At 40.0% G+C, this 17,149-nt stretch overlaps 1 protein-coding gene across 1 annotated transcript in view; it reads right to left on the bottom strand.

Annotated features, from left to right (window-relative positions):
• Window positions 1–2,352: 2,352 nt before the first annotated feature.
• Window positions 2,353–17,149, bottom strand: part of LOC135089761 (neural-cadherin-like) — a 27,409-nt gene continuing 12,612 nt past the window's right edge. The window contains exons 9-15 of the mRNA XM_063985767.1: window positions 15,577–15,752; window positions 15,062–15,251; window positions 9,182–9,291; window positions 8,945–9,079; window positions 6,980–7,180; window positions 5,475–5,696; window positions 2,353–4,201 (exon numbers count right to left, since the gene is read on the bottom strand). Of these exons, the coding sequence (XP_063841837.1) occupies window positions 4,128–4,201; window positions 5,475–5,696; window positions 6,980–7,180; window positions 8,945–9,079; window positions 9,182–9,291; window positions 15,062–15,251; window positions 15,577–15,752 (1,108 nt within the window). The 3' untranslated portion in view covers window positions 2,353–4,127. The remainder of the gene's footprint in view (window positions 4,202–5,474; window positions 5,697–6,979; window positions 7,181–8,944; window positions 9,080–9,181; window positions 9,292–15,061; window positions 15,252–15,576; window positions 15,753–17,149) is intronic.

Genomic DNA, 17,149 nt, shown 5'->3' with positions numbered 1-17,149 from the left:
AGCTGTAGGAGGATAGATTGAAGATTAAAGCTTTGTGCCAGACTCTATCAAAAGCATTTGATATGTCTAAGGCAACAGCGAAAATTTCACCAGAATCCCTAAAATAAGATGACCAAGACTCAGGAAGATCACCATTAAAGCGGGCATGATGGAACCCATACCGATGATAAGATATGATAATGTGAAGGGGCATATTTAAGAATCTTCCTGTTGAGGATAGACAAAAGAAAAAAAAATGGAGAGGCAGGAAATTAAAGCAATAGGGCAGTAGTTTAAGGGATTAGAGCGGTCACCCTTTTCAGGAGCAGGCTGAATGTAGGGAAAATTCCAGCAAGAAGGAAAGGTAGATGCTGATTGACAGAGTTGGAAGAGTTTGAATTAGAAAGATGCGAGCACGGAGGCACAGTTTCTGAGAACAACAGGAGGGACTCCGTCAGGTCCGTTAGCCTTCCGAGCGGTAAGACCAGCGAGGGCCAGGAAAACATCATTGCAAAGGATCTTAATGGGAGGCATGAAATAATAAAATGTGGAGGAAAGAATAGAGCAAGACCTGGATAATCTTTTGTAGAATTTTTGGAAAAGGTTTGAGAGATAAATGAGATGGCAGTCTTGCCATCAGGTTGAAATGGAGAAGGGAAGAGATAAAGAACAAAAAGTTGTTGGAGATATTTTTTGCTAGGTCCCAGAAGTCCTGAGGGGAGTTAGATCTTGAAAAATTTTGACATTTTCTACTGATGGAAGACTTTTTAGCTAGTTGAGGCACAGTCTTGGCATAATTTCGGACAGAAATATAAAGCGCATGATATTCAGATGATGGAAGGCTCAAGTCCTGTTTATGGTCCGTCTCTCTATCGTGTATAGCACGAGAACAGGTTGAGTTAAACCAAGGTTTTGAAGGGTTTACGGCGAGAGAAAGAGGGAGGAATGTATGCCTCCATGGCAAATACTGTCACCTCTGTCTATGCACTCAGCACACAGAGACGGAAACAGTAATCATTCCATGAAAAATTAGAATAATACCTCCTCATGTCCAACCAGTTAGCGGAGGCAAAACACTAAAGGCATCTCCCTTTTATGGGATTCTGAGGAGTGATTAGAGTGACAGGACAAGATGCAGAAGGCCTATGGAAAAGACAAAGTAACAGCATAAGCAAAAAGGTTAGGAAAAGGTCAATAATCTTGCGCGCATCTCCAAGACAGTCTGGAATACGTTGCTCTAGGTCCTGGAGGATAGTAAAATTAAAGGCTAGTTCACCAAGTTGGTCTGTGAAGGAAGAGGAAAGCCAAAGCTGGTGATGAACAATGAAATCTCCAAGAATGGATATCTCGAAAGGGAAGAAAGTCAGGATGTGCTCCATTTGGGAAGTTGAACAGTCAAAGAATTTTTCATAGTCAGAGGAGTTAGGTGAGAGGTATACAGCACAAATTAATTTAATTTGAGAGAGACTCTGCAGTCGCAGCCAGACGGTAGAAAATTCGAAAGATTCTAAAGCATGGGCACGAGAACAAGTTAAGTCGTTTCGCGCAAAGATGCAACATCCATTGAAAATGAGGATAGAGGAAGTAGAAAGGAACAGAGAAGGGATTACTGTCAGTTGCCTCAGACACGTGTGTTTCGGTGAGGAAAAGAAGATGAGGTTTAGCAGAGGAGAGGTAATGCTCCACAAATTGAACATTATATCTAAGGCTGCGAATGTTGCAGAAGTTAAGTAAGAAAAATTTGAGAGGCACTGGCAAGACACTTAGAATCGATACCAGAAGAGCAGTCCAACCTGGGGATATTAATTTTGTGATCCGCTCCCCAGACGGGGACTCCGAGGCTGGTGTAAGAGTCACCATATTAAATTTTGAATTTTGAGTGAAGGGTGTGCGTGTATTGGATTCATGTAGAATTGTGTGAAGGAAGAGCGTTGTCTTTAGAGGGCAGGCTGTGAATGCCTCCTTGTGTTGTGAGACACAAGGGGAAACGTTCAGGGAGGTCACAGCTGGGTCATAGATAGGTTCTGATTCAGTACCTGAGACCGGTTCAGTGTTTGTGACCTTAATGGGAGTAATTATAGTTTCGAAAAGGTGTCTACTGCTTCCTCCATACAGATAAAGTGATGTACATTTTTCAGTATGCCTTTAGAAATAAGAACAAATACCATTCACTCTACTGTCTCAGTGGCACCGCTTGACGTCCGCAACAGCACACTCTTTTCCAAGTCACTACTTCAGTTTGCAATGCATGTGTTTCATGCTCCAAAGATCCCACGACTCTCACTTGTCATTTAATGGGGAATATTAATATCCTAGCTTTCCGCGTGATCCTTGGAGAAGTGAAGAGGATAGAGAATAAAACATACGAAACCAATATATATATATTTTTATTGAATTTTATAATGTCAGCCTTTATAAAATTACAAAACAATTGGAATAGTTTCCTCAACTTCACACCCTTGAAGCTCCCGCCCCTCTTCTCCCATGTCCAGCCCTCTACAGCAGCACGAAGTGGCGAGGCATGTGCTTGGAAAGAACACCACCAAGGTCATGAAGGACAGCAATCTGTGCCTAAGAAGGGGAAAAGAATGATGGGAGATTATTAATATTTGTCAAAACTAGGCAGTGTAGTGGGGATCTCAAGATTACTGGTCTGAATAAAATGGCAAGGATTTATTGCGTGATGGTACAATGATATCCAGTTCTCAGCAAGTACGGTTATATTATACGGGAAAGTTTGGTCGCGGGCAGCAGGCACCGCGTCATGTGTCATTCACAGCGAGATTCGTGAGTCGTGAGACGTGTTGCCGAATGTTTTGAAAGTTCACCACGAGACGACAGTCGGTGCTGTGCAAGTCCAGTGAAGACTTGTAGCGAGGATTAATGTTAATCTGTCACTTTTCGATTGGGATTCCATCACGCCAGTACATTAAGGCTGAGGGAGTGGTTTGCAACAACTTTCACTTTCGTCACAACACACAAATACCACAAAATTAACTTGACACAGTTTACAGTGAATGTCAAGCAAGTACTTTCATTGTCTCACTGCGATCAAGATTAAACTGACACAGATTACAGTGAATGTCAAGCAAGTACTTTCATTGTCACACTGCGATCGGTGTCCAGTTCACGAGTTGGAATATAGGGAACACTAAAACACGAATACTTTATTTCCACTTAGATTGAACGCAGTTAAATTACTTTGGATTTATTTATTTACTTTTTTTTATTGTGGCCACTTTAATTACAGCTTTTTTTGTTTCCGCGAATACAGCAGTCCAAGTTTTTTTCTTGTCGATAATTGCCACATTGTAATTAATGCTGCCATGGACTGTGAAAAACGTTTGCATATCAACTGGATAAAATGCACCTTTGTGACGCACTGCATTGATCTTGGATGAAGGGAGTTGTGTTGTGCACGCAGGCGCCGCGAGGCAGGACTGTGCTTGCTCGCGGCATGACGGAACGAAGCATGGGTGGACAACAGCTGGTAGAGAGAGAGAGAGAGAGAGAGAGAGAGAGAGAGAGAGAGAGAGAGAGAGAGAGAGAGAGAGAGAGAGAGAGAAAGGAGGAGGGGCGGGAGGTGTTTTTGCCAGACTTCAATGTTGATGATGTAGTTTTGTTGCCTCTTAGCAGTGTGGGATGTCTTTCTATTCATTGTTATATTTGCCTCACAGAAAGCCGGTGTTCCTCTCACCACAGAATCCTGTGCCGGACACGCCGCGTGAGGGATGGTCGCAGACGCGTGTTCTGCCCGCTGTTATTTGTTATCCTTCCTCGTTAGGTTGTTTATTTGAGGAAATCTAGGTTTATGATTTTCTGCACATTTTGCTTTGTGTTGTATGGAAACCAGTTGTTTGTTTAGGATACGAGCCTTCACTCAGTGCTGGGGAAGGGACGGGCAGCAGGTCGTGAGAGGCAGCAGGATGACGACCTCAGGAGCGGAAGGCACGCGGCGGCTCTGGGGTTGTTGCGGGGTTGGCCAGCGGCTGCCCTGTGTGGGTGGACGCCTCGTTGATTGGAGGAGGCAAGGGCTCCTGAAAATCAGTAGGTGCGGTTATGTCCCCTGCCGACGAATGAAGGACCGTCACCCCCTCGGGAGAGGTTTTGGTTTTGGACTGGAGTGGCGGGGACTGGGTGGCCCCGTGTCAGGACTCCAGCATGTGTGCCACCTCGCGAAACCCGCCCAAGAACTTGGCGCTGCCGCTGCAACTCTCCAGACCTGTGGCGATATCATTCGATCAGAGAGAGAGAGAGAGAGAGAGAGAGAGAGAGAGAGAGAGAGAGAGAGAGAGAGAGAGAGAGAGAGAGAGATCATATTAGTTGTACTGTATTATTATTGATATATTGAATTACATGGTTAGACGACATAAAATTTACATGTAAGTGAAATGACATTGTTATCTTAGTATTCTGCATTCCTCGAAAAAACGCTTGGGTAATCCTCCGATAAATTTTGTGACCCTCACAGTTATCAACACCGATTTGCATTCATGGACCTAATTGTGGAGGTACACGTTGTCATTCCCAGGAAAGCATAATTCCATAGGACACTCATATGTGGATAATGTTAAGAGAATATTCGTGAAAATGGAGCAAAGAATATTTCAGGAGAGGTTTCCAGTGTAAAATGTGTGCAAAAAAATAAATAACTTTTCTTACTAAATAGAATAGTACATTTTAATTTACATTTTCTTTGATGGTGGTCATGCTTATTATTATTCTTGTTGTACTGAATACATGACTCCTTGAAACATGTATGCTTCCCTGAGGCTGATGAATTACAGTATTTAATATGATCATACTTCATGATCATACTTCATACAGTATTTAATATACTTCTTTGCGCCACTAGGGATCAAAAGGCGCCATGAACCTCACTGCTCGTATAAATAAATAATACAAATCGCAACCGCTCGGATAGTGAAAATGGATACAAGTCGTCATGTCATACGAGTAAACTCTGATATTTACATAGAGGGAAATTCCGAAGTGAAGGTGTGGCGAGCTCCTCACCTGAACGTCTTCGATATTACGTTGGTAATTGTCTGTCAGGGATGTACCGACTCAGGCTAAACTTTTACGTGATATGCTCTAATTTGTATATAACTTTTGTGAATACTGTATACAAAGTTCATCATCTGTCGAAAGCTCCAGTCGTATTTCATTCTCTCACAAGCTATTAAGAATGAACATCATGTAGCGGTTCCTCTCCGTGATGGGTCTTACCGCACACCAGAACTTCTGTATAATGCTGAGCAGCGCCACTTTACGACACGTGAGGAACTGCCTAGGAAGCACGGAACTCTGAGAAGTTGATTTTGCTTAATTTTTTTTTCTGATATTGAAGGTAGATACTGGAATACGATGTAAAGAGACAGTGTTTTGACTTGTGAAACTTGTTATAAAGCGGTTGAATTTAGGCCCAAACTCATGAACGACGAGGTGTTGCCAGGGAGATGAACGTTTCCATTAGTGATTTCCCTCCAACTCACAGGAGGAGAGTGACCCGGGCGAGGAACCTTCCCCCTCGTAGGCGTAGTTTCTGAGGTCGTCCCTCGCGTTAGGAGTCCCAGAGCTGCTTCCACACACCCCGCTCTTGGGCGTGTCTCCGTTGAGCTCTTTCTTACCCACGTCTGAGTTGTGGAGGCTGCGGCGCTCCGGCTCCTCCAGGCAGCTGCTGATGGAAGTGGCGTCCACCTGGAGAACGTCCACGTCTGAGAGAGAGAGAGAGAGAGAGAGAGAGAGAGAGAGAGAGAGAGAGAGAGAGAGAGAGAGAGAGAGAGAGAGAGAGAGAGGCGTTATTATTATTATTATTATTATTATTATTATTATTATTATTATTATCATTATTATTATTATTATTATCATTATTATTATCATTATTATCATTGTTATTATAATTATCATCATCATCAACATTACTACTCTTATTACTACTACTACTACTAGTACAACTACTAAAACTACTACAACTACAATAACTACTACTATTACTACAACTACTGTTACTACTACTACTACTACTACTGTTAGTGATGGCTATGGTTTAGTAGTTGTAGTAGCGCAACAACATAATATGAATAGCAGCAGCAATAGCAGCTCCATCAGTAGTAGTAGTAGTAATAGTAGTAGTAGTAGTAGTAGTAGTAGTAGTAGCAGCAGCAGCAGCAACAATAGTAAAAATAGTGGGCGTACAGGACAGGTCGTTATTTAGAAATGGTAATGATAGCGGCAGTGGCATCAGGGAGACGTTATCTGTAGGGTGAAGATTGATGTGCTTTTCATAGTGTGTGTGTGTGTGTGTGTGTGTGTGTGTGTGTGAACAATGGAATTAATTCAATCCGGAACTTTAAATGTTAGAAATATTTTATCCTTGACGACTACTCTAAATTCTCGGGATGATATCAGCTGCCTAATTCCCGGGATAGTGTTTGGAGTGATGGTGCTTTCCGTGCTGACCAGCCTTAGCTGTGTGTGACGGTAATCCTGACAAACGTGCCATGAGATCGTACACCTGTGGAAAGGGATAAGGGACGCCGACACATTTATCGCATCCTTACGCTTTGGGGTCCACGATGAAACGTGTTAGAAGAATAAGTTGTACTGGCAAAACAAAATAATTTTTCATCTGTAATAACATCGAACGCAGAGTTGCCGACGTTGCCTTCCCACACTGTAAGTACGATTGTTTATTGATAAGCGAGGATTAAATAATTAGATGCAGTGTCTTGCCTCACCTAGATGAAGGAATAATGGCGCCAAGCTTGAATAATTTCCACAAGTTGTTTGGTCGTGTCTCTTATTTAATTCATTACTATTTAAAGTCTCTTCCTTTGTATTCCTAAAAAAAGTGTGGAAAATAAAGTTTATGAAGTGATAATTTTGCACTGTAAACTCACTGTGATTCACGGTCACTCGCGTGCTGGAATGCAAACGAGGGACGGGGAATTTACGCGTGAGAGCGGCTCTCCCTACCTCAGGTTGTGACATGACTCACCTGCAATGCTTGGGTTCTTGGTGGTCCAGGCGGGCTGTCCGTTGGCTCTCGGTGGTTGAAGAAGCTGTAGCTCAAGCAAGTTGGGCGTGTGTATGCAGGGCGTGGGCGGCTGTTCTTTGCCGGAGTCATTCTTCAGTTCCCCACACTTGCGCAGCGCCGATCTTTTGTGGTGTTGGTGGAGCAGGAAGGCACAGACCAGCACTGGCGGGAGATACTCTGCTAGTACAATACACTGACCTACTGTACCCTTGCCTATCTTTTGTGTAAAGGGAAGCGACACACACACACACACACACACACACACACACACACACACACACACACACACACACACACATACACACACATACACACACACACACAGAGACACACACAAAGAATCAAGCTTGCAAACATTGACACACGCACTCAAATACGCATATTCATGCCCATTCGCTCCCATTCACGCCCTCCTCTCCCGTTTCATCAAATAGTACGCAAATTGTGACGATATAGTGTGAATGGCAGCCTGCCTTATTGTGGTGAAAACACGCTCTGAACGGCATTGTACGCATACAACTACAAAATGTAATAAAATTAATAAAATTTAGTGTATTTATTCCAGTTGCGTGGTTCGAGAAAAACAGTTTCCATGAAAATGAAAACGAATTATGCTTGACAGATTTACTTCTTATTTATGAAAAGGAATTTTGTTTTGGACAGAAAAAAAAAAATATTGAGGAGGAATTCTATTTTTGAGTTTATTTTGGATTTCTGTGATTTAAGAAAATGTTCTGTGTAACCTTTAAAAGAGACGCAAAATAGAGATGCGTTTCCAAGTATGCAAACACATTCCCAGAGAAAATGAATGAGGAGCAAAAGGTAAGAAAAAATAAGTTGAAGAAAGATGCTGAAAAAAAAAAGTATTAAAGTCAGTGATTAAGGAAATGTGTGGCTGAGTATCAGTAAGGATTTTACAACGTGGAAAGAGGAATGTTTGGATTCCTCAGATAAAAAAAATATATATATATTTGGCTCCTAATGCTTTAGAAACTGATGAAGGAAAGATACTTGCAATTTTGCTTATGTTAGAAGAGGATTTCTCCATTCAGAAAACGGTGAGGTAACTCTGCTCAGGAACTTTGAGTGAAAAGCTTCCACAAACTTGAGGCCGGAAAGCGAGCCTGTCACGGGAGGCTTTTGGTGCAAGTTCGGCATCACCAACTCCCCATACCAGCACAGACGGGCCGGCTTTCAGTGAGTCTGCGAGTCGGTAGTCTCTGCAACTTATGTCTGGTTCTTCATCCTGCCTTTACAACGTATACTTTGGAGCTGCCTAAAGGCTTAATCGCGGCAGTGAGACGCAAAGTACTGTGTATTTAAAACAATAAATATTCTCTTTTCATAAATATAATATTCTTTTATTTTTTGAGTCACGGGAAGAAAACGAAGAACATAATGTAATTTTAAGTACATATATGAACAATTAAATTAGGTTTAACACCATTTCTGAAAACTTAAAAAAAATTAGAATAGCCTTAAGAACATAAAATAAATAACATTAAATAGAAAATTGTCAAGCAAGTGATTGCTGGACCACAGGCACATCTGCTGATCAGAATACACTGTATTATGACGCACAGCTGACGGTTAAGTCGAGTGCCACTTGGAATCAGAGCGCCTTTATGTGCACATCTGCGCAAAAACTGGTGAAGTGTAAAAAACAGCATGTTGTGCTGAGAGGACGAGACACACCGAAATTAAGATGAAAATTGTGCAGTTACTACCGTGTAATGGTAGAAGAAAAAATGCGTATATATATATATATATATATATATATATATATATATATATATATATATATATATATATATATATATATATATATATATATATATATATACTGTGATGAATACATGCAAATCACGTAATTTTCAAACGTGGCCGTAAAGATAAAGATAACAAACAAACAAATTGAGTACTTACGCAGAAGAAAGACGCACCACACGAGGATAGCGACGAGGGCGCCGAGGGAGATCTTCAGTGGAGTTTTTCCTACGTCAGGCAGGTGGCAGTGTGTCCCGCTAAACCCCGAGGGGCAAGCGCAAGTGTAACCCGCTCCTGCAGGTGGTGGTCAGGGTGTGAGCATTAATATACACCAGAGAAGGAAGCTGTGTCTTACTTGTTTATGGGATCAATGAAAGAAGGAATGAAAAGATTTACCTGAAGGCTGGCTGAAACAGGAGCCACCGTTGAGACAAGGCCGCCACACACACAAGTCCTCGTTCTCGCACGTCGCCTTGCTGGGACTCAACACTCGACCCTCGCCACACCTGACCACCGCAGTGACATCAGCAGTGCTTTAGTTTTGCTTGATCTTAGTGGCTAACTAAACACTCCTCTAACACATTATATATATATATATATTTATATATATATATTATAGTAGTATATATATATATATATATATATATATATATATATATATATATATATATATATATATATATATATATATATATATATATATACAGAGAGAGAGAGAGAGAGAGAGAGGAGAGAGAGAGAGAGAGAGAGAGAGATGAGAGAGAGAGAGAGAGAGAGAGAGAGAGATAGAGAGAGAGAGAGAGAGGTGAGTGAGTGAGTGAGTGAGTGAAGTGAGTGAGTGTGTGTGTGTGTGTGTGTGTGTGTGTGTGTGTGTGTGTGTGTGTGTGTGTATGTGGAATTATAGCAGGCAGGATTTGGACTGTAACTCATGCTGGCCTGTCTTCATTGATAATTTTATGCATTGTATTTTTAAACGCATAAATTCTCTTCTCTTTATCACATCTGCCTAGAGTTTACTTCTGCATTCATTAATTTTACTCAGAAAGCTACACCTTGCTCATATTATTCACACATTACTCGTTTTCGTTTTTTGCCATCCTTGACGATCTTTTTTTCTTCAGAAGTTTAATTACTTTTGCTCTTTTAATTGTCATGATCATTCTCTCTCTCTCTCTCTCTCTCTCTCTCTCTCTCTCTCTCTCTCTCTCTCTCTCTCTCTCTCTCTCTCTCTCTCTCTCTCTCTCTCTCTCTCTCTCTCTCTCTTATCTTCAAATGCAAGCAGTTTTATTTCGTCTAAGAGTGTGGCCTCGATGTCGACACTTGTGAAGTCTCGTGCCCCGCTCTGTGATTAGCCACTGAACAGGCAGAGGTATTTTGGGTTGTTTCCTGCATCCATTACGTCCCAGTGCGCTTCTTTATAATTTGAATATCAAATATCAATGCAGTTTTTATTTGTATGCCGTGTATTGCTTGTGATGTGTTTCCATTTATTCGAGGCACGAGGTATATTATTAAATGAAGTGATATCTTTGTTTTTTCCCATATTATTTCTAGAACTTTCATTTAAGCTCTGACATTCTCTAAGTCTGAATTTGTTGTTTTACATCTTGCAACTGTCAGTTTATTTTAGTTTTGCACGTAAGGTCTTCCTGACTGCAATGCTCTCATATCATCTCACTTCTTCCATGTTTATTTATTTGTTTAGTTATTTTTCTCATTTGCTACATTCCCGTCCTTGAGTATCAACTTGAGAGAGTGAGTTTGTCCTCATTTGCATAATAGGATCCTCTGAGTTCATCTGTTTCCTAATCCAATAGTCTCTGCATCAGTTACGTTATTAAATATGTATTTTAATTGCTTTTATATGTTTCTTTTCTCCAGCATGTGTCAGTTTCCGTTTCTTTTCAATATTTCCAAGGATCATTACAGTTTTTTTTTTTTTTTTTTTTTTGCGAGGCTGCTAGCTTTAAACTCCTTTTTGACTTCCTTCTTTTGCACGTGTATGTCTTTCTTAAGGTCTGTGCCTTTGTTGCTCCTCATGTTCCCCATTAGCTTGCCTCTTGATCACTGCACTCAAGTCATCAAGTCCTTTTTTTCCGTACTGATCTCGTGTGTCGTCTTTCTTTAAAAATTCCCTTTATCATCATGCACAGTTCTCCTTCATTCTTCTCATCTGCGATTTATTTCTCATTCTTCATGCACATTTCTATCCTTAATCTTTTCTGTGGTCCCTCATTCCCGACTCCTCTTCTCCAATAACTCTTTTTCGAGGAGCATATTATCCGTGCAAAGAGCATTTTCCCTCCTGCTTTAGCCATTCAGTGAGAGTCATCACCCTCCTTTGTTGCGCACCGAATGTCTCTGAATCCAAGGGTATTCGTATGTGCTTCCGCGGACAGAAATAAAAAAAAGAAAAAAAATGTGAAATAAAAAAGAAAAATAGCTTCCCTTTATTCTTTTAGTTAAATTCAGTATAAAATAAAATGAAAAAGAAAATGTGTATGAAAGTGCAGTGCAAAAGACTGGAGGTATTATAAAGTGAAAGAAAAGAAAAGAAAAAAAAAAACAAATGATAAGAAGTGAGGGAACTCGTACAAAAGTATAGAAAGATGAAAAAAAAAAAAAAAGAGAGAGAGAAAAAAATTTATTTCCTGAGTGCTACTTCATCCCTAAATTAAATAATACACTGATCATTGAAGATTAGTATTACTGCCGCTGCTATTGCTGCTATTATCATACTATTACCCAATGTCTTCCTTAGTATAATAATTTTGCTGTCTTAAAAAAAAAAAACATACCAAATAAATCTTTTTCCAGCTGTATTTCTCGAATCATATTTGTGTAGATTTACGCAGGTCTCGGGAAAGGTAAGAAGTGAGAGAGAGAGAGAGAGAGAGAGAGAGAGAGAGAGAGAGAGAGAGAGAGAGAGAGAGAGAGAGAGAGAGAGAGAGAGAGAGAGAGAGAGAGAGAGAGAAATTTTGTGGTTTATAATTTCTTTTGGGGAACTTAGGGGTTGACATTTGTGGCTTTTCTGTCACAATTAGTACCTTCCCTGTCTTCCCTTCCTCTTTCCTTCCCCATCCGTCCTCTCTCTCTCTCTCTCTCTCTCTCTCTCTCTCTCTCTCTCTCTCTCTCTCTCTCTCTCTCTCTCTCTTCCTGCCTTAACTTTCCACTCATTCCTCGCTTCCTTTCATCTTCCATTTTTTCTCCATCCTCCTCTTTCCCTTTTTTCTGTTCCTCCTTCAAGCATTTTTCATTTTACAACATTTTTCCCCTCCATTTCAGCCATCCTTCCCTATTTTTTTCTCTGCTCTCTCGTTTCGTCTCTCATTCTCTCGCTCTGTCTTCCTCCTTTCACTTTGTTTTTTTTGTTTTCTCCTCCCCATATCTTCACTGCAATCTTTATTTATTTTTTTGTAACAGTATTTTTCTACTACTATTGCTTTCTCTCCCTCACTTCCCCGTATCTATATTACCTAACCTTTCCTCCTCCTCCTCTTCCTCCTCCTCCTCCTCCTCCTCCTCCTCCTCCTCCTCCTCCTCCTCCTCCTCCTCCTCCTCCTCCTCCTCCTCTTCGTCCTCTTCCCTCTCTTCCTACTTCTCTTCCTTCTTACGACTATTTCTTGTCCACATCTCCTTTTCTTCCTTCACCTTATCCCCCTTTCTCTCCTCCGTCTCGACTCTTCTACCCGCTGTCCAGTGACCCATATTAGAGTGAATTCCAGTGGAATTTAGGTGCATTTGTTGTTGAAAGAAGCTGCGACATTTGCCCACCAACTTTGTGACTGGCTGTGTGTGTGTGTGTGTGTGTGTGTGTGTGTGTGTGTGTGTGTGTGTGTGTGTGACCATATCGCTCATGAAATCCGCTGTGTAACACCGGCTTGTGTTTATTATCCTTGGTGCATTCACTATTCACAGTACTAAGCTGTCAAACGAGGCTTTTTTTCCTTCACCTCCACAGAGGCAATGAGGCATCAACCTGTAGGCCACACTGTCCAGGTGTTAATTACGGCTATGTTGGAGATTAACTCTTGTGTATATTAATCAGCTGAGCTACTACAGGAATTATCCTGTGTGTGTGTGTGTGTGTGTGTGTGTGTGTGTGTGTGTGTGTGTGTGTGTGTGTGTGTGTGTGTGCGTATGTGTGTGTGTGTGTGTGTGTGTGTGTGTGTGTGTGTGTGTGTGTGTGTGTGTGTGTGTGTGCGTATGTGTGTGTGTGTGTGTGTGTGTGTGTGTGTGTGTGTGTGTGTGTGTGTGTGTGTGTGTGTGTTTGTGTGTGTGTGTTTGTAAGTATGAGTATGTAGTGAGAACAATGGTACACGTCTCTATTCAATTTCCCTAAAATCTCCGTGCGATATCCACGTTGCCTTGTGACAGGCCCCAAGACCCCTCTGAGATATTCATTTGCGGTGCTGCATCACTTCACACACATGAGCGCCACAACATGTTGTAATCATGCGCTTATACCCTCATTCTATTTAATTAACTTTTCTCTGGGTAAAAGTACCACACCCAGCATCGTCCACGCGCACGCGTGCGAGCGCACACACCCACCCACCCAAACACACACACATTCATGCGCGCGTGTGTGCATATATATATATATATATATATATATATATATATATATATATATATATATATATATATATATATATATATATATATATATATATATATATATATATATATATATATATATATATATATATATATATATATATATATATATATATTATAATGTTTTCATTATTAGATCTCGTTTAATATCGTACCGACATCATGCTCACAAAACGCATTACATTAATTAATGCATTTTTATACAAACCTTATCATGCAATATGACATTTCCCTCACACGTTAATTAATCACCTTTATTATCATTATTATCATCATTATTATTATCAACCTCTTCGTGTTTGTTTGCGCCTATTTTTGTTTTTTATTGACGCTACAATATTTTATTTCTTTTTGCAACCTCAACTGGCTTTTGTGTTCTGTATGAAACAATTCATCAGCGTAAAATAAATTAAATTCAAGATGGGCAATTATCGATTGATGTCCGCCTATCTTCCGCTGCCCTCTGCTCTGCGTGAGAGGTGGCGGCGAGTTCACTGCACTCCCGGCCCTGGTTGTGTTGGTTCACCGTGGCAGCCTTTTGTTTACCCTCTTCTCGAACACCTGACTGCTCATTGCAGCCTTAAATCTTGCTAATTGTAATAGTTTGACTATAATTCTGGTGTAGAAGACGCGGTACAACAAACGACTCGCCGCTTCTATAAACTCGACAAACACCACTGATAGACAACGGAAAAATAGTTTGTTCACGGGATTGGTTTTGCAACTTCAAATATTGTATAAATTATTAATGAACTTACTCTGTACGTAAAATACTGTTTAAAACCCCAAAATTATTTCCCTTATTTTCGGAAGAGCTGCTGAAAAAAAAAAAAAAAGAAACTCGAGCAACCTTTCAACACCTACATGTTGATGCACTGCTCAGTATTAACTTATAATTAAAATTTTATGTACCGATAGGCCAATATTCGTTATAAGTGAAAAAGCAGCGCATATATATATATATATATATATATATATATATATATATATATATATATATATATATATATATATATATATATATATATATATATATATATATATATATATTTTTTTTTTTTATTTATAATATACATTTTTCAAGCCTATTTTTTTTTTCTTTTCAGCACACCTATTTTGATGGTCGCATTTCAGAATCTTATGAATATATCCTCATTCTGTACATCGACGTTTTGTCAGCTTGTATCTACGAGGACACTATAAGAGACTGGACACAAGTCTATACTTCAGCATTCCTATGAGATGTGAACCTCCTTTACTGGAGTGAGATAATTCATTGTGCACTGAATGATCAAGAATTGGCATGATGAGGAAATGCTGAGACGTTCACTTCCTGGATCCTTGGCTGCAGACTCTCCTCGCAGCTCAGGAAACCAAGTTTGGATGATGATGATGATAATGATGATGGTGATGACGACGACGATGATGATAGAAAATAGGACTAGTTCGGGTCTTTTCTTTTCCTGATATATATTTTTGCATTTACAAAATGAAAATTAAACCTGTCAAACGGACAAGGCCGTATTATGTGTACAATACAATCTACATAATCAATACAATATTCCTTTTTCTAAACCGTGTATTTCTCGTTCGTAATACTCTAAGGCGATTGCGGCAAACTGTGAGGATACTTTACCAACACAGACGAGGGCTTACCCACAGTGGTGGGCTCGCCAGGTGTCCACGCAAGCGAGTGGCGGACTGCAGGTCACGTTGGCACAGGATGTTGGGGCATCGCAGCCTGCCTCCACCCCCTGGAACCCTCCCACCTGTCCCCAAGCCGAAGTGTTCACGGCAGGGGGCAGGGGAACGCTGCGCCCGGACACCCTCAGGTCATCAATACACCCTGAGGAAAGAGAGTTGCTGTCTGGTCAAAATTTTTTTTTCTTTTTTAAGGGAACATTTTCTTTTCTTGAAATTGATTTCTTCCTGACAAGCTGAAGGTGTAACGATTAGCCTGTAATTATATCGCTATCAGCACATGAACATAAGGGAAGCTATAAACATACATGACTATATCCACCGTCATCCTTATCCATGTATACATATTTATCTGGTCTTCTTTTAAAGTTTCCTATTGACTTGGCACTAAGAACGCGATTACTGAGTCTGTTCCAGTCACTACCACTCTGTGTGCCAGTCACTGAGGCACTTCAGATCCCGCCACTCACCTTCGTAGTAGTCCTCGTGGATCTTAACGGTGACGCCCACCAACTCGGGCGCCCCACCCACATGCACGCCATCCTGGGTGTCCACGTGCAGGAGCTGGCGGCCCTCTAGGGACACCGAGGCGTTGTAGTGGTCGCCGTCCCCGTCGTCCACCATCACCAAGGTCGCTGATCCTTGTCTGCTCGTATAGTGTTGTTGTTGTTGTTGTTGTTGTTGTTGTTGTTGTTGTTGTTGTTGTTATTATTATTATCATTATTATCATTATTATTATTATTATTATTATTATCATTATTATTATTATTATTATTATTATTATTATTACATTACTATTGCTGTTGTTATTGTTGTTGATGAAAATGTTTTATACACGCACACACACACACACACACACACACACATACATATATATATATATATATATATATATATATATATATATATATATATATATATATATATATATATATATATATATATATATATATATATATATATATATATATATATATATATATATATATATATATATATATATATATATATATATATATATATATATATATATATATATATATATATATATATATATATATATATATATTGTTTAACATACAGAGAACATATTCTTTGCACTATGTCCTCCTAAACGCATTCCTTCACCGGTGTCAGCATTACTCTGGCACCATTTATGGCATTGTAAACACGTCGTGTGGAGTTTGCTGGTCTGCTCAACATAACATCTCATGCATGTGAGATGAGGTCAGTGTCAGGAGTTATCATGTTTAGCTGTGACGGTGCTCACTCTTTTCAAACTTTAATATCCTTTGGGAAAGACTGCATTTATTTTACACATATGCCCATCTTTCACGCAAATACCCGTAATGTAGATTCATACCATTACTAGCTGAAGTTACAAAGTATTTGGTTTTATGTTTAATTGTGCGCACATATACAGACTGACTCGATTTGGGCACAATACTAACCACACATTTCATGACCGTCATGAATATTACCGCCCGTGGCTCCCTCTTAACGGGAACCATTCAAATGTTAATGAATGGATTGATTTCATTTATCTTCCAATGGCTTTTAGTGAGTGGCGCGTTACTCGTGTGTGACAGACGCCCTTTTTTTAATAGAAATGCATTTGTTCGTGCTATTTTTCGCGCCTGGTTGACGAACAGTTCATAGATTGCTACATTATTTAAAACATTTGTATTTTTGAGTGGTGGCCGGTGCAATATGGTGTGAAAGGAATTTGATGTCAGAGCCGAAAACTTTATATTGGAGAATGATTCCTACTAAAATTGTTTTCTTGAAAAGTACGCTTCGTTGTGCACTCAACAGGTGATTATTCATGAGTGAGATGCGAACGTAAGGAAAGAATAAATAAAAAAGCTGAGAATTCATGACATTAAAATGTCTCCTACAGTGTTATCTATTGATTGTGTGCTTAACAAGTCCACAAATAAATATAAGCTTTAAGGAAACCTGCATCACATTTTATTTCTTTTGATCGAGGCCTTCATGACCTTCATCGATTCTGATCACGCGGGAAAATTTATCTTTAATTTC

Source organism: Scylla paramamosain, chromosome 3 (genome assembly GCF_035594125.1).
Source record: "Scylla paramamosain isolate STU-SP2022 chromosome 3, ASM3559412v1, whole genome shotgun sequence".
In the NCBI taxonomy this organism is placed as follows: Eukaryota; Metazoa; Arthropoda; class Malacostraca; order Decapoda; family Portunidae; genus Scylla; species Scylla paramamosain.
Note: the sequence above shows the minus strand (reverse complement) of the source record. Positions and strands in the feature narration are given on the sequence as shown.